General features: G+C 40.9%; 1 protein-coding gene across 6 annotated transcripts; it reads right to left on the bottom strand.

Moving 5' to 3' along the window:
- Positions 1-23,913, bottom strand: sap130a (Sin3A-associated protein a). 6 transcript variants are annotated; one of them, XM_044128793.1, is made up of 21 exons: positions 23,838-23,913; positions 11,289-11,416; positions 10,940-11,211; positions 9,821-9,979; positions 9,633-9,732; positions 9,262-9,377; positions 9,039-9,160; positions 8,391-8,538; positions 8,215-8,305; positions 8,019-8,123; positions 7,758-7,899; positions 7,356-7,471; positions 6,558-6,860; positions 5,882-6,059; positions 5,691-5,789; positions 5,259-5,611; positions 4,931-5,176; positions 3,476-3,601; positions 3,147-3,250; positions 2,746-2,859; positions 1-1,343 (listed from the first exon to the last, which is right to left on the bottom strand). In XM_044128793.1, exons 2-21 carry the CDS (start codon positions 11,398-11,400, stop codon positions 1,185-1,187), a joined length of 3,165 nt encoding a protein of 1,054 aa, XP_043984728.1. In that variant the 5' UTR covers positions 11,401-11,416; positions 23,838-23,913; the 3' UTR covers positions 1-1,184. The 6 variants fall into 6 exon arrangements, with proteins under 6 accessions (XP_043984728.1, XP_043984729.1, XP_043984731.1 ...); XM_044128794.1 differs by lacking the exon at positions 23,838-23,913 and adding an exon at positions 12,244-12,262; XM_044128796.1 differs by lacking the exon at positions 23,838-23,913 and adding an exon at positions 12,244-12,262 and having other exon boundaries at positions 4,931-5,152.
- Positions 23,914-24,717: the final 804 nt, after the last annotated feature.

The following is a 24,717-nucleotide window of genomic DNA, read 5'->3' as shown; positions in this document are numbered from 1 at the left end:
TATCTTTAAGTATCTTTACTATAATTACACAAACAAAAACAATGTACAATGACTAGATATTTTCAAGCTCGCTTCATCCTGCAACTCTGCAACGGTTACACTCTGCAGTGATGAAGAGGCGTAACAAACACACACACACAACACAAACTGTTTCATCGAGTACAAAAACTTGAAAAGAACCAAGTCAATGAAAAACCAAAAGCACATTTACAGTGATTTACATGAAGTCAGTCTGCCGTTGTGAGAGAACACGGCGAGTTAGTCTCTCTTCTTCTTCTGTTTCAAACACTGCACCGTCTCAAACCAAATCAACGCCACCTCTAAACGGTGGGACATCTATTCATCTTAAAGTGGATTAAAGATGGCAGTTCGACGTTTATCGCAATTTCACTTTCAAAACTAAGGACATTCTTTATGAGGATTTTCTTTTTTGTACTATAAAAATTCTTTTAAACATGCCACATTAAGGTTTTTAACCCACACAAGTATTGTCATTTTGATTTGCAGATTACAACTAAACACAGGGCTGATAAAAAAAAAAGAAAAAAAAGGGGTAAATGTGTAACCATCAAATGAAATATATGTATATATAGATATATATATAAAAAAAATTGAAAAAAAAATGTAGTGATTTGAAATGTGGGACAGCTTACACATTTCTACGCCCAATTCTTCTACACTAACAAAATGAAGGCACAGACTGAGCAGTCAAGATTAGTCTGAATAAACTGTCGGCTAAAAGTAAAATCTCAGGAGATGGACTCAAAATTCACTGCATCTGCATGCCAATTATCACAGATACACAGGAAGCCATCTTTGAGCTGTCCTAATGGAGGAGGCAGAAACTAATAATAAAACGAGCCTCGAGAGTCTTTAAAATAAATCCGTTGTGGGTTTTGTTCTGTTTTGTTTGTCGCCACTAACACATCCTAGATTGCTTCATACTCAGTATGTTCACTGTGTCTTTAAGAGAACGCTGCCCGGGTCAGCTTCTCCGACCGCCGAAGCCTCCCCGGTTGGCTTCTCTCTCTGCCTACCCAACCACGGGCAGTTAAGGAAGGGCGCGTGCGATTGTATGCAGCAAATCATAGCACCAGAATTCAGAACCGCTCCTTCGCCCCGCCCCCTTTCCTCCTTGGAAACGGGGAGGCGGTCGTCGAGGGGCGAGCGACTCACCCTCAACCTCACGCCCGTTCTTTGCGCTTCAGTTTGGACGATTTCTTGACGGTGCCGTTCTTGTTGAGCAGCTTCAGAACTTTCTCCTTGTGGTCGAGAACCTTCATCATGGTGTCTCTGGCCTCGGTCACTTGGTCCATCACCAGCTTACAGCGCTGCATGTTGCCCTGGAGACGCAAAGATTTTTATCTACAGTTTACCTAAAATGATTTGTTTTGGCAGCAACTAATTAAACATTTGGTTAGTTTTTAACCATTTCTGAAACATGAAACAAAAACCAACCAATAAAACCTTAAAGAGAAACTATCCAATCCCTCTTCACACTACTGTAATAAAAAAAAGGCAAAAAAAAAAGAAATCTGTTGCATAATGTTAAAACTTGTAAATCAAAAATGCTACCTAACAAATTCTGAAGCTCCGTCTGTGCCGATGAAAATCCACTCACCTCGACATGCCAAATACTCAGAATGGCTCTTAATCAGCTAATAATTATGCCACTAGGGGGCACTTCATTTATAACTTGAACTTGTAATTTGTGGAGGAACTTGATTAAAATTTTTTACTTCAGTTAACTGCAGGGTCTATAATTTTAATAAAAATTGATCATCTAAAATAAGCAATATTTTCAATTCAGAAACCCATTTTGTCAATAAATTATTGAATAAAAAGGCATATAAATTTGTTTTTAATCTATCTCAGTTATTCAAACACTGCACTGGTGCAAAGTGCTTTTACACCCAGTCAGTTTTCAAATGTTTCATTCATGGAACATACTTAGAAAAAAAAGAACCCATCTTAACGCTGACATTAGCATTAGCATCTGTGCTGCTGAATCTTGCTTAGTAGTGAGATGCTATTTTAGGCTTGGATAGCTTCGCCGATATTCTAAATCCTTTTAGCATAACTTGCTTACAACAATAGTCTTTTCCAGTGTCCAATCAGTTAATTTTTTTAGACGCAAAACTTTACCCCCAGTGGGCCAAGATAAGTGGTTTTGTCGTCCATTGCTGCTTGCAGATGTTGCTTGTGCAAAAAAACTAACTTTTCAGCTTTAGACTTTTGCATGCCAAACCCCCCCCCCAAAAAAATAAAAAAAACAAAAAAAAACACAGGCTCTGTGATGATACAGCAAAAGTAAAAAAAATTCTAATTTGTACACTCATCAACCCAATACAAACACTAAAATAAAGGGTGTGGGAGGATTATATGTTCCACAAAATCAGTTTCTCATGATGAAATTCAGGCAGCTAGACAGACAGTGGAAGTTAGATGGGATCTGCATGTCTGAACAAGTCAGAGTGAAGCATCCAAATGTGACTGGAAACAGAGTCCTAAATGTGACAGCTTAATTAAAAAAGCATTTTTTAAAAACCATTTTAAAAAGTCAAAAACGATTCCAAACACATCAAGTGTTTAACTTGGCAACTGATCGTCAATAAATCTTGACAACTAAAACCCGACAAGAAATACCCCAAAGCATAAAATGCCTATGCTGACATGTTCTGTTCTTGCTCAATATGACCTTAAGTAGAACTTTAAATGAAAATATCTCCAAGCTGTCTGTAGTACCTGAATGAGCTCGTTGATTCGGTGCAGGTCATCGTCGGAGCCTGCTCTCTTCTTTGGAATAAGACCCTCTTGGAGGGTGGAGAGACGGCTGTACACATCGTGCTCCAAACTCGACTACAGACACAAACAGAGAAACAAAAATCAAATTTAAAGACCTTTTAGTTGGCTCCCCAATTATGAGTTTTGCACCAATCTAAGTAGTAGTAATAATGAAAGATTTTTGAAATGGTACACAAACTATTTCCTATAACTAACATTTGGTAAAAACTATTTTATTGCTCGCATGAAGTGACTACAGTTTTTTTTGCCCCCCTAATTTTCCAAATGTGAAACTAAAGTTAATGTAGATGCAGTTTATGAACAACTTGATGAACAAATGTTAACATGTGGCGGTCACTCACCAGCTGCCGGAGCTGTGCAGCACACAGGTGAATCTTCCAGCCTTGTGCCCTGCACGCCACTCCTCTCTGATTGGCCATGTCCTGCAAGCTGGACTTCTTCTCCTCTGAAGTGGGGAAAAAATAGTGTCAGTTTCATTAAAATACATTAGAGCAGCTCAATCAATTCTACATTTTAATTCCTACTTAAAATGATCATGACAAGAAAAAAAACTGACAATATACTTTGAAAACGCATTCGTATGGTTTTATTTTAATGAATACGATTCCGGTATTATAACTAAGCAGCTCAATCATTCTTAGATTGGGCAGCCCGTCAGAAGAGGACTCACCTTTGACCCTGATGTCGCTGTACCTCTGAAAGTGGTGGTAGGCAGCCTTCCAGGGGTTACGGTAGTGGCGCAGCAGGGTGATGGGAGGACGAGGCCTGACTGGCACATATCGAACTCCTTCTTCATCTGCAAGAGAAAATCACTTTTTTAAATCTCTAACCGATCAAACACGAAACGATTCATCGGGATGAATCGATTCCTGAAATAATCGTCAGCTAATTTAGTAATCGACTAGATGTTAAGTGGAGTATACAAACATAAAAAAAGCCACTTTCTGACGAAACAACACCCTCAGAGCCATAATTATAGAACAACTGTACAAATACTGCAGGTCATGCATTTATGAGTAAAACTAAAAATGTCAAAAAAGTAAAAACTTGTCTAAGTTCTACCCAGAACTCCTCAAATGGCGTAGTTTTAGTTTCACCTTGTTCAAATTGAGTTTGGGAATCCAGTTAATCTGTTAATCCAAAAATAGGTTAATCTAAAAATGAAACAGCTCAGCCATTCACTGTGTTAACTTTCAATCAAACAGAAAGGGATGCAGAGGCATTCTTTGCTACAAATGATCATGCGTTCACTAAAGAAATGCGTTGTTGCATTTTAGGCAATTAAACATTTTATTTAAAAAAAAAAAAGCAAATAATTTGTTAATTTGCATCTTTTAATGTATTTATAATATTGTACGAAGCCCTCTAGGGGACATGGGAAAAGGTTTTTCTTTTGCGTTCCCTCACAATAAGCTTACTGCAATATTTTCTGGTCTATCTTGTATACAAATGTCAATTTAAAATGTCAAATATGTACACATTTAAAGAGCCTCGGTGTTCATTCTTAACTCTTTAGTGCAAAACACTGACTGAAAATTGATTTATTCACTGCATGTTTATGTTTGTCTATGTAAGGTTGAGATGGAACTTCACATGAAAACATCTTTAAACCATTCAGACCATCAACACAAAAGAGACACAATCAAAACTGTCTGACTTTTTTTACCCCACGATCATAACTCAGAAATATTCCAAATAGTTTGGATGTATTTTTTATTTCTTTCCTACTTATGGAAAGTTTCTGTTGATATTATGGGTTTGTGGTGCCTTTCTATACTAAAGAACAAGATATTAAACTCCAGATATTTTCCAAGGAGATATTAACATCCATAGAAAAGCCTTAAGAAAACCTTATATAATAGCAGAAAGTATGATGGCAACTGTAGGAAAGGCTTACAGTATTCAATTATACCGAATGACTATTGCAAGAATGCAAAACCTTTGATGAGGTACTGTAACCCCTACATCCCCTGGAGGGTTTTGTAACACTGCATTTAGGCTTAAATTTAAAAAAAATCTAAATTTTTAAAAATCTAATTAATCAATAGAATAACCGATTACTAACACAGTGTTAAGTTGCAGCCCTATGTTCAGAGTGATTTTATCAGTGGCTGTTAAAGCGTACCAACATATTCCCTGGGAGGGGATTCCCGTCTCTCCGCCCTGCCGCTGATGGGCCTCCCGGGGGTCTTCTCTTCGTCGGTGCTGTTGGTTTCCACCATCTCGCTCTCCTCTGTGGAGATGACGTGCTGCTGTTTGCGGGGCTTCTTCCTGGGCGAGGCCCCGGGGAGCAGCTCGGCTGTAGCCGGAGGGTTCAGCATGTTGGCCTGGGTGGAGCCGGCCGGGGCTGAGGACAAATTCACATTGGGATCTACAGGGATGCAACATGCTTGCGTGTGAATCCACGTTTCTGACAGACTCTCTGATAACTGGAGGAAGAAGACGTTTCCTACCGGGCTGCGAGGTGTCCATCGGTTCCACCTCCTGCTTGATCTTGATGTCTGGGCAGGTGGAGCTGGCGGCGCATGCCGCCGTGCTACTGGCAGCGGGCTGAGTGGGGGAGGCCACGGTGTTGGCCATCGACGCCGGAACAGGGGGGGTTACGGCCATGGCCGCAGGCAGGGAGAGAACGGTGGAGGGCTGGGAGGGAGGAACGGGCCCCGGGGTCGCCAGCATGGTGGGCATGGCCTGGTTCAGGTGCTGGGGGTTGGAGGCCTGCTGCTCCCCTCCGTGGGCAGGCAGAGCTTCAACTGCAGCCATGACTGGAGGGGCCACGGCCATGTGGACCTCCGCTTTGGGTTTCACTCTAACGGCAGGAGAGAAGAGTCAACCAATAGGAATCGTTTCAGAACATAGATGAGGCGGCCGACACAAAAGAAGCTCACCCTGCAGGCCGGGGAGATCCTGCTCCTCTCACACCACCATCCATTCTGCCACTGTTGGATTCACTGGCCTGGGTGGGGATCAGGGTCTTACGAACACATCTGGAAAACCCAAACAGAAAAAACAAAGTCCGCTTAAGGTCAACATTTAAAAAAACTCCTGCTGGGAGCTGTGACCCAATGCGAGTTCTCACCCTTCGGTCGCAGGTTTCTTTCGCAGGATGCTGGGTCGAGGGGAGGAAACCAGGGTGGGAGCTCCTCCCACTCCTGCTCCCTGTGTGTGGGCCTGTACCATGGTAGTAGCTACAGGCTGGGTGGCGCCAAACGTGGTGCTGATGGGACTCGCTACAAAACCGTCAGCCAGAACAACACCTGAAATCAATAAGTACAAATAAATATAGAGATGGACTGTTACAGAGGTATAGATATTTTGAGATAGATTGTTATATGAAGATAGCGATATATAAAGAGAGACATAGATGTATAGAGACAGATATAGAGAGAGATATACACAGAGAACTGAATAGGATTGTATTCTACATCTATGGCTATATCTGTCTCCAGATATCTATATCGATAGATAGAGATACAGACCAACAGATAAATATAGAAAGACAGATGTAGAGAGAGACAGATATAGAGCTACAGAATGAGATTTCATTAATACCATCATGAGGATTTTCATGTGTCACAGCAGCAAAGGACTAAATTGCAAATTGATATAAACAACTCATATTGAAAAACAATCTAGAATACAACTAGGAGCTATACACCATGAAATAAGCGACACATCCATCACCAATAAGCCCCAGTTCTGTTAAAAACTAACCACGATGATTCCCCGCGAGGCAGAATCAGGTGAACAGCTACCTGGCTTGGCTTCAGTCTGCGGCTGCTGCTGCGGCTGTTGCTGCTGCTGTGTGACGATCGGTGCGGGTTGAACCCCCTGCGTAGCGATCGACGCGGGCGTATGCAGACCCTGAACCCCGATCTGCGCGGGCTGGATGCCCTGCGCGGCGATCGGTGCGGGCTGGATGCCCTGGGTGCTGATCTGTGCCGACGGGAGGCCGATGCGATCCACCGCCATCAGCTGCATGTGGTTGAGGTGAACAGTGGTGGCCACGCCCACTCCGGCCTGAGCGGGCAGGGCCGAACTTGGAGCTTGAGGGGTGACTTCAGGAAGAAAAGGAAAAATGTGTTTCTTCATATTTTTACAAAGAAATTTAACACTTTTTAAGTGATGAATTGTTCTGTTTTTGTCACATTGAAACTACCAACTATAAAGAATTTTATGTCATTTAAATGCACCTTCCACCAGGACGCAGAACACAACTAAAAGCTATACACCATATTTACACACACAGACTTAGTTAAAGTTCAGGCCTAAATTTGAGTCTGTGCTATTTTGATAAAAAATAGCACAGACTCTGTTCTCTTTATCTGTTCTGCAGACATACAAACTATCAGATAAGGGCGCTGTGTACAGAACTTTACACATGGTAATAGTAAAAAAGTAAAACTTACTTTTAATTTAACTTAATTTTTCACTACTTACTAGTCTCTCACAAAAAATAAGTAAATAAAATAGACTTAAGTTTGGTGACTGGAATGTGCATCTTTAAATGAAAAACCAAAAACCCAGCTGACTGACGACTCAGCAGGACTCACCTGGATACTGGCGGATGGTGGACACAGGGCTGCTGATGGGTGTGTATGTGTGTGTCAGAGGGTATGATGAAGAGTACGCTGGGAGGAAATACTGGAGCTGTACTGGAACAGAAGGTCTGTAGACAAGGAGAAAAAAAAAAGAAAACATCTTCAAAAGTCAAGTATCCTGATTTCATGTTTTTGATTACAACTATTCTACTGCTAAACTGTGTAGTTAAGAAGTTTTTAGTATTAAACGCGCTCGAGTCTCATGTAACCAAAGTGCATTAACCTTTACACATGTCAAACCAAGACTAAAATTTGTTTAATTATGACATTAACATATAAAAACAACAAATAAAAATATGTTACCATCCACTTAAGAGCTAAAACATAACTCAAACCAAACGTTTTCCTTCTCACCTGTTGTCACTTCTGGTTTCCATGGTGACGGGGTTAGGAGAGGACCTGTGGCCTGGGATGGGGATGAGGTTAGCCCTCTCTCCCGGGTACTCAGCCTGGACACGGGGTGAAGAGTGGGCGATCGGCTGTGGGACCACTTTAGCTGTTAAAGGCACAGGACTGTTAGTGCAGGGCGCCACGCCGACCAATCAGGATCAAGAAACAATATTCAAAACGAAGGTCGACAAAATAAAAAAAAATAACCCAACAGAACAGACTTACCGACGGGGATAGTGGACGTCGTCGCTGCTGTAGCGTGACAGGAGTGGGACGGCATCGTCACGGTGACGATAGTGCTACTGGTCATTTGAGTGTGAGGTACAGAACCTAAGCGTTCGGGAAACAGAAATGATTTTAGTGTGCTGCTAATAATTAAAGTTTACCTTCTGTGAGCCTCAGACAGGCTCAACATCAGTACCTATCGTGGTCGTCGATGGCACAGTGTTGGTGGCAACTATCGGTGCCACAGTCGCTGCGGCAACAGGAGTCACAGTGCTGAAGATGGGCTTCTGGTTGAAAGAAGACACATAGATTTCCTCTGTAGTCATTTGCATTAACGCTCCTTTCACCATGTGAGCGTGGCAGAGCACCAACCTGTGCCATGGTGTGTGGCGTCTGGGCCTTCTGTGCTCCCATGGCGGGGTGAGACGGCAGAGTGATCCGTGTGGTTGAGTCCCGCGACGTCTGAGGCCTCTGGATGCCGACGGTGGCGGGAGGGGCGTGGATGGTCAACGCCGGACGCCTGCAACGGGAAAATGCTCACATCATCATGTTCCTCACTGCAGCAATTTATGAAGACTTTATCCGTTGTAAGATTATAATGTCTGCATGCCAGAGTTGATAAAAACTGATGTAGCAAATATAGAGCCATATCTAGAAGTCATAATGAAGTGAAGGACATCGAGTGCTGCTCTCAATCAGCCAGACAATTGTCCTCATTTTGCAAGATTAGCTGATATTTACAAAAAAATAAATCATAGACTGAAAATCACCCACTGTCTCCTTTGCTGTGTTGCAGGAGAGGGCTAAGAAAAGATTTTAAAACAGGGCAAAATTAAAGGCTAAAGAAATTTTTGTCCAAACCACCAATTTAGAAAAGAAAAAAAGAAAGAAAAGCTATGACGTTTTCACGTGATCATTTACATACAGCTTCGTTTTCTTTTGTCCTTTTTACAGCAACTGAACATAAAACAAAGAAAAATTCATCTATATTTAAAATACATTCATTTCTGTAAGACATACCCATGTGTCACTTCAGAGTGAGTGACTGTCGGACTGATCACTGGAGACTGAGTCCTGGCAGCTGAGATGGGTGCCACCACAGTTGGGAGAACGGCTGTGGATGTTGTTACAGCAGGGCGGGACTGCACAGCACAGCACAGCAGAGAAGGAAGGTGGAACACAGAGCAGCTCGTTATCGGACCGTTTTGTTTCTCTCCTTCTCCGTCTGAGCGGTTGAACTCACCTGGATGGTTTGATGGATGATGTGCTGCACCGTGGGCTGACCAGGGCTAGCGCTGGCTCCAGTGGCGGGCCGCAGGACCGTTTTGGAGCTGGACATGACAGCTGCTGCTGCCGCCCCTGCAGGGAGCACAACAACACGCTTTAATAGAGTGCTGCGGAAAAGTATTTGCACCAACAACATATGTCTATTGTTTTTTTTGTCATACATAAATGTCCCAAATACTTTTTGAATAAATCAGACAGAAATAGCAAATGCAATTTAATAAAAGACTACATTTTGTACTTTCCTAGATCTGAAATGTTTACATGTACTTAAGAAATCCATTGGAAGAACAACAGCCAACCATCTTAAGGACACAATAAGAACCATACCTCGAGGTAAATGGGATGAGTAGGGCTGAGAAGGGACAGTGGGGGTCCTGATGATGTGAATGTTGGCTGGCATTAGGTGGTGAAGGTTGCTGGAGTGACCCTAAAGCAACATTGGAGCAGAACAGACGAATAATCAGCCAGATGACTTCAACATCCGTAAGAGGCTAATGTACAGAGCCTGTGCACACCTGCTGACCACTGATGGTTGCCACGGGGATGGATGGGGTGGTGGGCATGGTGCTCTCTATGGTGACAGTGATGTGACTTGCCACCTTAGGTATGTGAGCCTGGTTGGAAGCGGGAGCCGGGGCGATCAGACGACTTGGAATGGGCGGCTTATGGACAGCCTGAGGGAAACCAGAGAGTTGGTCAATTTAACAAAACTGGGAGAGTTTCTGAGAAGCAGGGCAGATCTGATTTGTTAACATTAAAGGAATGTTTCCTGTACAAAAATGGAAGAGTTTGTTTTATGCCTGAAGATAAAAATGGCCTTCTAGGTCTATGTTGGAGATATGGAAACTGCTTTAGCTACAAGTATGAATATAAGTATAGGTAACATGATTACAGCAACCAATAGATTTTATTTAGGGGTGCACTGATTCCTTAATTTTAGGTAATGGGCAATGCATGCCATACTGACAAAACTACCTCTGTTAAGTTTTAAAAATCAGCCACTGTTCCCTTTTACTGTCATTAGAGAGCGCCGACTGACAGACCAGGTCACATCTGCAACTTTTTAAACACCTCTGGTGATAAAACAAAAAGTAACCACCAACCAATCCAGACACTTTTTCCCATGTTACTGGAGAGCAATGCTGTGAACTTTTTATTTATATTTGAGAGCACAACCTCATGTACTGCTAAAACAAGTTTGTAGTGTTATGGTATTATGTTTTTCGATAAAAAAGATTGGGATATTGAAGGTGTATTGTGATCTTATAAAATATGTAAACAGACCAGCGTGGAATTTAATCCACGTAATTTAATATCCGGACATCATCCTGAGAATACCACCCACAGAAAAGTAAAGCAGTGGCAGCATCATGCTGTAGGAATGCTTTTCAACAACAACTGAAAGGCAGCTGTAGTTGCTGCATTTAGAAATTACAGAAAAAGTGAGGCTTCTACACAAACGCATTCAAAGTCAGAATATGACGAGAGACATTCCTTTCAAATGTCACTTGTTGTGCAATTCAATTCACAAAAAAACCAAACAATAATGCAAAGAAAACCCCACAGTTTCCAATTAAAGCTAAACATCAACAACAACAAAAAAAAGCTAACTGGGACAAACAAAAGACGTTCACCTTCATTTGGCCATCGGTGAGGACTGCAGGCTGGCCCTGTGGGAGGTGGACAGTGGATGCAGGTAAGGTGACAGGCGTCCCAGGCTGGATGGAGACGGTCTGTGGGGCAGCTTGCGGCTGCCCATGCATCTGAACCTGCGGGTACGGCCGGACCACCATGGTCTCCTGCTTGTCGTCTCTGAAAGCTAAGGTTGCCCCCCCTCCTGTGGCGGGAGGGTGGTCCTGCTGACCATGGTCGCCTTCACGATTGCTGTCCCCCTCTCCCACCGCTCCTGTAATGGATTGGATGATGAACTTGCAATGGATTTACTGAACTTAAGCTAAGCATACTCTGATGATGATGCGTTACCTGGAGGGTTGGATGGCTGGTTGACAGGCACCAGGTTTGCAGTAGCAGGGATCTGAGCGGCACCGCCGCTAACTGCAGGCAGCCCGTGTCGGGGGAATTGTTGAGAGCTCATCCGACCTTCTTCTGACCTAAAAAAATAGGGGGACGGGGTGACCCACAAGTTTAGAACCACACATTGTTTAACAAAAGTCAAAATGAAAGTAAAAATGCAATACTAAAACATGTAAGTAGCCAATACTAAGTAAAAACCCTCGAGTTTAACTGAGCGGGACAAAGAGCAGGCTAATGTAAACGTTCAGGACACAATCAGTAGCAGCTGATGAAGCCGAGGAGATAACAGCAACTCGGTGACGTTAAGTGCTAGAAGCACAGCAAAAACATATGAAAAGACAGGCAGCTTCTCGTCTCCTTGTTTGGTATTAAATGGTGAATATCATATGACACTCGTCGGTAATCACACAAGTGCTACCCAATAGTAAGTTGTTTTGATGACACAGTCGCAGTCTTTAGGTTCTGCCTGCACAAAAACACCTAAACGCCATCTATCTTAAGCTAATAATCGTCTCTGTGGTCAATAGTCTTGGTTCCGTAGCCTTAAAAGTAAAAAGCTACCTTGTTAGCTAGCTGCTGTTGCTAGCAGCAAGCTAACGTTCCAGACGACAACTAAAAGCTGGCTGCTTTTCAGTCTAAAGTATTAACTTTCTAAAGAGTATAAAGGCGCGATTTCTACAAGCTAACAAAGCGGCAGTGTTTCTGAATGTGTGCTGACATTACCGTAACCGCTAAAGAACTAGGCAATGGTCGTTTTGAGGATTACAATTTTTCCATTCGTCTTTTCTTTTTTTCCCCCTAACATGTAAGCCGGAAGAACGCATAGGAACAACTTGGCTCTTTCCGCCAATCAGAGAGGGCCATTCGACTTAATGGGCCAATCAGAACTTCAGAATTACTATACCTTAGCAAACGCCGTTGGCTAGCTGCGAGTAAAAAATGTTACGCTTAAACAGCGTGGTCACGTGGTCTGTGGAAACCGCACCTTCTATTTATTATTCAAAAGATGACGTTAACATAAACTCGGTGAATTATTGGTTAAACACTAAAGAATTGTTTTACCAAAAAGTTTCTAAATTCTAAAAAGATGGAAAAATGCATTGTTAGTGGTCTGATGTCCTTATAGATCACAGAATAATAACGTAAAATTAAATTAAATCCATAAAAAATGCAAATTAATTATGCTTAGTTTACTTAATTTCCTGGAATTTCAGTTCTTATTATGGTGCCTGATCTGTTTTTCTGAAAGAATAAATTTTTTTATGGATTCTGACACTGCTCTTCCAATCTAAATCGTGTCAATCTGGTCAGAGCATGTGCAGTTGTCAAACGCCTCATAAAGACATATTCTATCCAATCCCTGTGCGCTTGCCTGAGCCAATAGCCAATGGGAAGCACTAACTCATGAATATTAATGACCACTTCTATCTAACCCGCCAAAAGAGAAGCTTGGTACAGTAGTAAGGGCAATAACACATTTTACCATTAGAGGGCAGCAAATATTCGTAAAACTATACAAGTTTTCATTCAGAGTAAAACTTCCGACAGCTCAAGTGTAGCTCATGGGAGAAAACGTGCAAGAAGTATTTTAGAGGACGTTATATTAATTTGTCACTATTATGCCTTTTAAACCAGCTTGTACAATTTATGGTGTGTTGCCTTTGAAAGGTCTCAACAACAAGATAGAGCTCACTATAAATTTTTGTGATCATTTTTATCACCTTAAGAAATTATTTTCCTAGAGGATGGGGTGTAAATACCACGGTTTTATTCACATTACACAAACGCTTTTGCTTAAAATGAAATAAGAGAAATTAAATCCAAAGAAAATTAATGTTTGCATGATATTCAATGACTCTGAACAGTGAATTCTACCTCAGTTGTAGCATTACTTTCTCTTAGGACTTACACCACACTATATTTGTTATAACAAAAGGTTAAACTTTGACAACTAAAGGTGTATCTTTATATGACATAAAATCCAGAGCACCTTGGATTTATTTCTTCCCTTCTTAAAAATACATTAACATAATGTTTGTATCTTGCATGAGATAACTTCCAAAATTATGTCTAGAAAAGGAGTTTATTTGTTGGATTCTCCAGCTTTGACAAACTATATCTTAGAAATCTTCTCCAATTTAAAAATGTATCACATGTCCTCTAATATGAACAAAAGTTCACCTTCATAATAACAGTAACTGCATGAACACTACAGCTAGCTCGTAGCCTCGGAAGACTTGTTAGGCAGGTCATCATGTAAGTACACCTGGGCCATAAAAGGTCATATAAACCAACCCTGCATGCTGAGGCCTGCCAAATAAATTCCTGAGCCAAACGCATGCTCTAGCTGACCTGCACCTGTTGGTATGTTGCTTTAACTCTGGAGCCTGTGAAACCCTCACGACAGTCATTCTTTGGATTTTATTGCCAGCTAGTTAAGAAAATGATGAGGGCTGGCATGAGTGTCAGATTCCGCGCATGCCGTTAGCACCGAGAGGTGGAGAGTGAGTGTGCGCAAGAACAAAGACAACGCATTGCTTTCAGGTCTCGAGAGGATTTCTGAGCCACACAGTCATGTTGTGGTTGAAGTCTTTATCTGTGGCTCTAACGGTTTCTTCTCACCGCAAAAAACAAAATCGGCAAGTACTTTTGGTCTAGTGTGCAAATATCTTAGTCCACTTGAAATAATAAGAAAAGACGTAGCTTACAAGTAACTCTTCAGCACGATATAGGAGCTTCGTAGAAGTCAATAGTTGGAAACACTTTATTTGAAGGGGTGTGCCTAAGACTGACAAGACACCGTCATAAAAACATGACATAACACCTATTATGAAAGAGTCTTTATGAATGTTTACGATTGTTGTCATGAAGTGTCATTCAGTAAATAATGACACTATTAATCCAAAGTTGCTTTAAAAGTCCATTAAAAGTGGCAACTTTGCATTAAAGTGTATAACAAGATAAGATAAGATTTATTTATCATTGTCATCAACAGATTACGAGATTGAGATCGTGCTTGACTCGAGATAAAGTGCAGGTTATATACACATACACAACACACAATATAAATATACATACATAAAAAGATGAAGAAACAAACAGCACAAAACGAGAAATAAATAGACATCAGAAGATGGTTGCAGCACCTGGAGGTGTTGCAGAGTAAACAGAATTTACATTTTTAACAGAGTGGTGTCAAAAGCAGAAGTTCTTATGCCTTTGAATTTAGCGCCATGATTGCCATTGGGTAGAAACTGTTTTTTAAGTGATTTGTCCTGGTTTTTATTGCTCTGTATCTCTTGCCTGATGGCAGCAGCTGGAAGAGACCATGGCCAGGGTGTGAAGAGTCATTTAAAATGTCCAGAACTTTCTTGCGGAGCCTGGAAGTGTAAATCTGTTCCATGGTGGGGAGGGGGAAGCCTATGGTTCTCTCTGCTGCCCTGACAACCCTCTGGAGCGCCTTCTTGAACGAGGATGTGCTGCTGCCGTACCAGACACACAGACTGTACGTGAGCACACTCTCTATGGAGCAGTGGTAGAAGGCCTGCAGCAGGTCTGAGGGGAGACAGTTCTTCTTGAGGATTCTCAGACAGTACAGTCTCTGCTGTGCCTTCTTCAGTAGCTCCTTGGTGTTGGTGCTCCAGGTTAGCTTGTCCTCCAACTCCATGCCTAGAAACCTGAACACTGGGACCCTCTCCACACAGGTCCCACTGATGGTGAGAGGCTGGATGTCCGTTTTGTTCTTCCTGAAGTCGATCACCAGCTCCTTTGTTTTGGAGATGTTGAGGAGCAGGTTATTGATGCAAAATTGGCACTTTTAAAGCAACTTTGCATTAATAGTGCCATCATTTACCAAATGACACTTCATGACAACGGTCGTAAACATTCATAAAGACCCCTTCATGTTCATAACAGGTGTTATGTCATGTATTTATGACTGTGTCTCAATAGACATTTGGCGTCAAATAAAGTGTTACCCAAAAATTCCTTAATATGGATGGAAATGTACTAGTTCCTCTATGAACCAGTGCTTTTAAAACAGGAAAAAATGTCCTGCTGGAAGTGAAATAATCCACCAATGAAACGGATACTAGAGCAGAGAATTAAAATAGTCAAGATGGGAGGTGAGGAAGCCTCGGTGTCATCTGTCAGTGAAACTGGACGTTGAAATGACAGAAGATGGAACCAAGAGGGAGGAGATAAATAAAAGAAGAAGAAGAAGAACAAGAAGAAGAAGTGGCCCCAGGACTGAGCCCTGGGGAACACCAGAAGTGACAGAAGAAGAGTGGGAACACAAAGTTTTTGACTGAATGAACCGAGTATTCAGTTTTGTCTGAGGCAGAGCTGTTCTTGCTTTTCCTTTCACTAGTGTTCTCCAACAACCACCCCACCCCCCCCCAACCCCAGGCCTTCACAGGACAGCTGGATCTCATGCCAACACTGAATTACACACAGAGAGGCGCAGTTTAACAACTACTGCGATAAAGGTCACGTTTGATGGCAATTTGTTGCAAGTGGATTTAATTCAGATGTGCGAAACTAAAAAGGGCAGAATTAAAATCTTTCCGATTCTCATTTGCACTTTTCGTCCTTTTTCCTTCCATTTCACTGTCACACACAGCTTTGCGTTGGATTTTCACATTGAATCCCAGAGTCAAAGTTTTTCAGAGGAGAAAAAAAGCGATTAAATGTGGTATGACTGCATCTACTGTGTGCTAATCATACAGCCTGGAGGTGCTGGTCTGCGTTTCTCCAGACACCGATGCGTTGACTCATTCTGCGCTCCAGATGATTCCCTGGGAACCACAGATCACAGGCTGCGATTCTTCAGTGACAGCTGAACTCTGCTCCAGGTTTACATTGTGTGAGGGACTTTATAAACACAGGTTCATAAATCTGTTTATAAAGTCACAGAGGAACCACGCAGTAAAGATGAGGGATCACTTTTAAACCTCAAAATGAAGAGTGAAGGAAGTTATTGTGGAGAGGATTTAAAAATAAATAAAGCATTTATAGACATAAAAAAAGCTAACCACACTTCTGTAATTAGATTTTGGTTTAGTTTGAATTGCCCTACTAAGGCCAACATCACAGATGAGAAGATGGACAAAACTACGTACTAGGTGATTCTGAAAGTCTTGGACGAAACTTCAGATCCAACAAGGAAAACAAAACCCTACTACAGCAGATTTATGTAGTAGAATGGCCCAGTCAAAGTCTAGACATGCATTTCTTTGAGCGTATGTGGCATAACTGATAACCATGTGATTTAACTGAAATGGTAAAATGTTAAATCTCTGCAAATTGGAAGAAACGTACACTAAAAATAATAATAAAAAAAAACTTGGAGCAAAAATTGTGTGAAAAACAGTTTAACAGTAACAACAACAACAAAGAGCCAGTTGGGCACAATGAAAGTGCATGTGAAACTTTTCAATATCTTATTAGAAATGTTTCAATCACAACCATGCATTATTTTACTTTCACTTCCTAATTGTGTCTTAAGCCATGGGCGTCAAAACTCATTTTCATTTTGGACTACATCAAAAATCTGAACGTTCTTAAAAGGGCCGGTTGTGCCAGAATGTATTGATGAAACCCATTAAACTGTCAATCAATCATCAATAAATAGACGTTTGTTTCAGCATTCAATAAGTGTTTCTTAAAATTAAATAATCAGTCCCTTTGGGATTTTGTGATTGGTTTTGTGGGTTTTTGGCTATCAAAATCACAGATGTTGTGGTGCCAATTTAGAAATATTTATTAGGAAATTTTGCGATATTTACTCTATTGTATGATGTTAAATGTGATTTTTGGACTACAACTTGACATCAAGTGAGGCTGAGGCAGCAGTCACTTAAACCCAACATTTTTGACCAATTTTGAGAAAAATGTGCAGTAAAATCAGAAAAAAAATGTGAAGCTCTGTTGAGTTTGTGTGAATTTTGTGGAATTGCGAAAAACTGGAGGGACTTATTGATGTAATTTGGAGTCTAGAGGGTCACAGAAAGAGCTGTGGCGAGAAATATTTGACCCACGTGTCTTAAGCTGTGTTGGGAACACACATATATTTGTGGTCTGTGGCTTCTTGCTATGGTGACCGACTGAGAAACGAGATGCAAACACATGATTGATGCAAACTCCAAGTCACACATACAAAAAAATTAATAAAAATCTGTTTTATTCTAATTACAATGAAAATAGAAGCAAAAAATATACACTCATCAAAACAAATGAAAAAATAAATGCTGGGCGAGAGGCAGGATGCATCTGGGACTGGTCAATTACCAGTTATCAAACCATCCCAACATGTATGTGTTTTGAATAAGAGTAAAAAACAAAGAAAACACAAAGAAACAACAACAAACAAACAAACAAACAGCTTCTACAACCTCCTGATGAATCAGAAACATTGGTTCCAACTCTATTGCATTAACCACTCCCCATACAGGAGGGATCCTCTTCCTGGTAAACCACCAATCGCTCTCACCAATGCTGCAACTCAAGCAAAAAGTAAAAAAAAAACCTGCTGCAAGTAGTAACCTTTTTATGAGATATTTTCATTTTTTTTCTCAGCATACTAAAATTAGAACAGTGCCCTGACTTATGTGGAAAAGCTCAGGGGGTGTGGAACATTCCAAGACTGCTGCAGGCAGGAAGTTTTGGAATCTCCAAGGATATCAAGGCAAAACAAAGCACCGCAGTTATTTTTCCAAATATTTCCTTTTATTCTTTTTTTTTTTTTTTTTTTTTGCAGAAAGTTTGCTCAATAACTTCGTAAAGTTGTCAGATCATTTGTTAACTAACTGTTCCCTGAATTTGCCCCAGACAAATACATCTAGTATGACAAACAGGTCATTATTAACTTGAATCTGAAAGAAAAAAAAAAAAAAGAAAATGTGGAGAAAATGGGAGGACATTAAAAGTGCACTATGTAAAAAAGAAAAAACATGTTTTTCACAAATTTGTTGAAGCTGTCACTATGCCATGATAGACGCAAAAGATAATCTGTGATGATTTAAAAAAAAAAAAACATAAAACAAAAAAGAAATCAACTAGAAACCTGACAGAAGTAACCAATCAGAGCCAGGAGGTGTGTCTTAGCGTTGTCAATTACCCTCCAAATGTCACTGCTCATCCCCCCCAATTCCCTCCTCCCCTTTGCTCTTGCCTACACTGCAGTTGGCACAGCCTGAATCATGAATGCTAAAGCTAGCTAGAATGACCAACGTTGACAGCAGATAAAGAGTAAATTTAAATCCGTTACCAGGTCAAACCTGAGAAGCAGGAAAAGTGGTTGAAAAATGTCAAATCAAGGGGTGTGTTGTGGTGGCATAGAGGATAGCGCGACCCACATTTGGAGCCCTTCAGTCTTCAACGTGGCGGTCGCGGGCTCGATTCCCAGACCCGGCCAATGTTTGCCGCATGTCTTCCCCCCTCTCCTTCCCCCTTTCCTGTCAGCCTACTTTCGAATAAGAGACACTAGAGCCCACAAAAGACCCCCTGGTGGGGAAAAAAAAAAAAAAAGTCAAATCAGACAATTTTTAGTTACATTTTGCCATGAACACATTTGGCAGCCAGTACACAAGACTGATTGACAGCAATAAGACCCTCCTCCTGGTTCTGACTGGTTGCAGGTGGAGGAGATTGATCTTTTCACAGATTATGTCATAAAATACTGTCACGACATTGTGACTATATATATATAAATAAATTTACCATAAAAAAGTTGACATCTGTTCTTGATCTACTCGCTGAATGTTGAGGTCAGGTGAGAACCACTCACACTTGCCAGGGGTCAGAGTGATGAAATAATGATGATGAATGCATTTAGCCCCCACAGCGATCCCAGCACCCCAAGCAGGAATCCAGATGTGTGTGGAATGCATACATGTCCGATGATTTGATTTCATCCCTGCCCGGATGACGACGAGATTCCTTCAGGAATCAATCTCCCTTTATCGAAGTGGTTCAGACATGGCTGTTTCTGGTGTCCCGTAATCCTAACCTTTCCCTTGTTGCCCCCCCCACATCCCCAAACCTCTCACACACACACTCCCTAACACCCCCATCCACTCCTCAAGTCACTCCACGCAGTTTGGCGGAGGGTACTGACATAAGAGGACGGACAGAATATATCCGAAACATGATCCCCGCCAACGGACGGGACCAAAAATAAGGGTAAATCACAGACAGCGTGGTGCCACATGTGTCCCAACTGAAAATGGAATTCAACAGATGGAGATTTACTACTGAAGCCTTTTTTCCCCTCAACTGAGAAAAGTGGCACTTGGCTACAAAAAAAAAAAAAAAGAAAAAAAAAAGAAAAGGCACCCGCAGGAGAATGTTCGGCATCCGTGGAATGTCATTTCAAGCTCACTTGGTGAACAAGGAAGGCCAAAATATTTACACAGAGAGTCAAAGTCTACAGAGAACATTTCAGAACGAAATCGTTCGTGGAAATGTACTAGAACGGCCAAATGTGTAGCTGTATACCGACGGTGAGATGGTGGTTTCCTAAAGATTGCACTCAATTGCATCACATGGAAAGAGATGATGTGTTAAGTTGTGTCAAGTTTATTTGTGTAGCACATTTCAGCGACAAGGCAGTTCAAAGTCATTTCTGCCATAAAAAACCAGCAACAAACAGGACATTTTCTCAAATGCCATCAAGCGACTATATCAATCAGTGTTCCAGTTGTTAATCAGAGGCAACTCTAAGCAGGTGAGTTTTAAAGCATTGATTTAAAGGAAGTCTGTGTTTCGACTGTTTTGCAGTTTTCTGGAAGTTTGTTCCAGATTTATGGAGCGTACAAATCCGAGCGCTGCTTGTCTGTGTTTGGTTCTGGGGATGCAGAGTAGACCCAGTAAATAAAGCTCCATCCAAGGAATTTAAAAATCTTTTCTCATACTGCCACGGGAGGCTTGATTTTAAAAGGAACATTTTTAGACATGTGGAATACTCCATAACACATGCACACAATGTCAGCATATGTCACTGACAAGATCATGCAGAAAACAGCCAACCACAGATAAGACAATATGACCTGGACCGGATGTAAACACAAAGCTTGCATTAAGGCTCATGTTAGTTAAGCGAAAAAGAACAAAGAAAAAACAAAACAAAAGGAAAAAAAAAATCAAGTCAAAACAGGTCGTTTTTGCAAGCAATGTTCAGTTCAGTATTGTTCCATCTCCAGCTGTCAATGGGGAAAAGGTGGAGTACACCCTGGACAGATGACCAGTCCTTCACGGTGTACCAGAGGACAAACAACCATGCACTACTGAACAACATTTGCATTGAGGAGAAGGAACGACAAGTCTTTGCAGATTGTCCTGCTAGATCACAAATGGGTCGCAGGTAGACTTTAAAAATCTAAAATGAAGAAACAGGAATTGGCAAATTATTCAAAGCTGCCTTTAAACTCAAACTAGTTGTTTGCTGTCTTGTCAAACGTCAAAGACAATGAGTCAATATAAGAGCATAAATCTGGCTGGTGATTTTCTGTCATGTGTTCCAACACAAAACCTGTTTTAGCTTTCCTGGACTCTATGGCTGGAAGGTTCATCCCATTCGGTGCCAAAGTTCTTTCAGTAACAGAATTTCTAAAACCTGCTGTATCTTTGGCAAGTCCTCAAATTATGCAAAGACCACATCATTCAAATCAAGTCCTGAAGAACCAGGTAACATGCTAAACAAGCGGGACACTGGCCACTGCAGACTGGACTTGCCCCTATTCTAGACCAGCTAAATGCGTCTGTCAACATACACAACCAGGTACTAAATATTGAGTACAATGGGACAGATACAAGCCACAGGTCGGCACAGATCCAAAAGTAGTCCTACTTTCAAACCAGGTTTGGCTAATAAGGACACTTTTAGTAATGAGTATGGAGATGTTTCATAAGTGGAACTGATAACTCCTATCGTTTTGTTACCATAAAGACTCCACTGAGATAAACTGTAGGAATTTGTTTTTTTTTTTTCTCTCATTGCACCGCAGTCTCCAGTGATAAGGTCAAAGAATGAACAGCTGTCCAGTTCATCAGAGACCGTCTTCTACATTCATGAATGGCTCCTTTAATGGTAAAAACACACAGAGCCGGTGGTTAGACAGTGTTTAGGGGCATGGTTAATTTTAAAGGCACATGACACCTAAAATGTGCCACTCGTTAAGGGAATTTCTTGGTGGAAATAGTAGCCCTAATTTTAGGGGGAGGAGGGATGTCATTCCTTGGCTCTTAAATTCTTCACTGTTTGTTTATGGACGTCCATTCTGCTGACAGATACTAGCAGGATGACGATACTCCAGAACAATCAGCTGTGTGAAGAAAAGTGAAAAAAGGTTAACTGTGAAAATGTCAGGCACCAGCAAGAAGCTGGACGGTTTGGAAAGAGAGCAAAAGAAACACATCCATTGTTTCCACTGAATTTGTGCCAACCACATCCTTTTCACAATATCAGACATGTCATTTTTTAAAACAAAAACAAACATTAAGAATTGTATTAATTAAGCTAGCTGAGTACAGTTGAAACCAGATATGCATAAATAGACTTTTACATATCTTTCCCCCATCACATTAAATCAGACCAATTTTTGTTTTAGTTTGGTTAGAATTACCAAAATTATTTTCTTATTCATTGCAGGCTGCACAGTGGCGCAGTTGGTAGCGCTGTTGCCTTGCAGCAAGAAGGTCCTGGGTTCGATTCCCGGCCCGGGGTCTTTCTGCATGGAGTTTCCATGTTCTCCCTGTGAATGCGTGGGTTCTCTCCGGGTTCTCCGGCTTCCTCCCACAGTCCAAAAACATGACTGTCAGGTTAATTGGTCTCTCTAAATTCTCCCTACGTGCGAGTGTGTGTGTGAATGGTTGTGTGTCTCTGTATGTTTCTGTGTTGCCCTGCGACAGACTGGCGACCTGTCCGGGGTGACCCCCACCTCTCACCCGAAACGTTAGCTGGAGATAGACACCAGCAACCCTCCTGACCCCACTAGGGACAAGGGTGAACAGAAAATGAATGGATGGATGGATGGATTTCTTTTTGCTAAATGCCAGAAAACCCAGAATGTCTTTAAGAGATTTTTTTATTTTATAACTTGTCAAATTCAACCCAAGTCTACATTTTAAAAAGATACTGACCAAATGTAATTTGAGGAAAGTCACAAATCTCAAAAAAATAAATAAATAAAATAAAACAGTTGGTTGAACTAAGTTTTCTGGCATTTAGCAAATGGAAATAATTTTGGTAATTTCTACTAAGCTAAAACAAGAAACGTTTGGCCTGATTTTATATCAAGTAGGGAGGGGAAAAAAATATGTACGAGTTTTTTTTAGCGTATGTTAATATCTGGCGTCAACTGTATCTTAATTTTCTTGCCAACATAATTACTTATTTTAGGAGCTTAAAGGAAGTAGTGTTAGCAAACCTAGCCTGGTTGTTTAACGCCTCTGGCTAAATTAGCGCTTCATTTGTTCGTTAGGCCTCGTCTTTATTTGGCTCAGAACCAACTTGATGGAGCGAAATATGTAATTCTCAAGAATAACCCAGACACCACAAAAACCCAACCCCGATACAAGCCGAGACATGGACGGAAACAAAGACGCCCTTGTTCCCGAAAGACAAAGACGAACCCATTTGGCCGCAATGACCAGAAGTATGTTTAGAGGCTCTCCGAGGTAAGAACATAGTTTTCGCTGTTAACCATATTTGCACTGAAGGTCTGTTTTATAGCTGCTGATAGACGTATTGCACAGTGGACATGAGGTACCACGAGAAAGTGTTTTGCCTTATTTTACCCTTTCACATTCAAATATTTCTAATCAAACAAACTTGAATTCAAAGCTAATTTAAAAAGCAGCTTGCAAAGCTGTTCTACCCAACTTGGCTCTATGTAGAAGCTTAATTCCCCACCTGCTGAATCATGAGTTATGTGAGATTAACTGTTAATTTGTTTCATTTTCACTTCCCACACACCTATGTTTTATCATAGCCATGCCTCATACTAAATCTCTTAAACATAAACTGTCAAATATGAAGCAAGATAAAAGATAAAAAAGCAAAAAGTCCTGCCCTGATTTGAAGATATTCAAAAACAGATGAGAAACTAAATCAAACTCTCAGTCTGGGGAAAACTCTAAAGCAATTTTCAGAGTGCAAGACATCTTTCACACATAGAGAAAACACGGATAGTGGCTTACCACAATTATCCCAAGAGCCTGTCAATGAGTCATGCTTCGACAAGATTTGATTTCCCTTTTTGACCAATAAAATTTTTCTGAATTTGTGGAAGTTTACTCCTCCCACCCCAAAAAAGTCATTTCCAGCTAAAAACACCACCAAACCCCATCTCAAATTTGACAAAAAAAGACTTCCAAATGATTCTCATGACTTCCAGATTCTGTGGCATAAAGCAAAGAGAAAAACCTAGAAAAAGGAAACCCTAGTCAAACCTGGTGATGTTACTGTCATGGTGTGGACGCGTTTTCCTACAGCTTCACCTGGAAAACACACTTTAGTTGATGGAATCATAAGCTGGAAATCCTGAAAGAGAACCTTCATCCATCAGTTTGTGGACCTGCATGTTGGTTAAGCACATCAGCAGGTTTACCTCTAATCAGTGTTTCTCAACTCCAGTCGTCAGGAACCACCGCCCTGCATATTTTAGAAGCAGAACACCTGATTCTAATGACTGCAAGACCTCCTGTTAATGACCCACTTATACAAGTTAGAAGGGAAAGAGATTGAGGTCTTAAAATGGACTTATAGGAAATTGTAAAAAAAAAGAAAAGAAAAGAAGAAGAAACGACATCCTGAGGTTTTTATCAGACATATATTAGAATTTTTGTATTTATTATTGTGAAATGTTAAGGCATACATCCAAATGTTTCCTTTACAAAAGTTCACAGCAACATCAAATGGGTTCAACCAGCTGAAGCAAGGCACTTTACTTGGCCCTTTGTTTGTTTTCGTATTCTTTTCCCATCAATCATAACTTAAACACAGAATACATCTTTGGCACCAAGACACAAAATAGTTACACACACACACACACATATATATATATATATATACACACAAGGACGAGAAACAGACGTAATATATTAACTCTTCTCACTTCAAATTGTCTTTCGTGTAAACAACATTCCAAAATAAGAGGACAGCGTGTAACAAACTGAGACACGGCATTGACCGGCAAATGCACCATGATGGGAAATATGAAATTAGCAGAGAGAAAGAAGAAGAAGAAAAAAAAAACACATTTAAATGTGAGGTTTTGTTTGCCATTTGTGCTCTTCAGAATATACTTTTAAATCGTTGCTGTTCACACAATAAACATCAGAGATAAAACTGGATAATAAATAGATGATGACTTTTTCA

This window comes from Gambusia affinis, linkage group LG10 (assembly GCF_019740435.1).
Source record: "Gambusia affinis linkage group LG10, SWU_Gaff_1.0, whole genome shotgun sequence".
NCBI classification, from domain to species: Eukaryota; Metazoa; Chordata; class Actinopteri; order Cyprinodontiformes; family Poeciliidae; genus Gambusia; species Gambusia affinis.
Note: the sequence above shows the minus strand (reverse complement) of the source record. Positions and strands in the feature narration are given on the sequence as shown.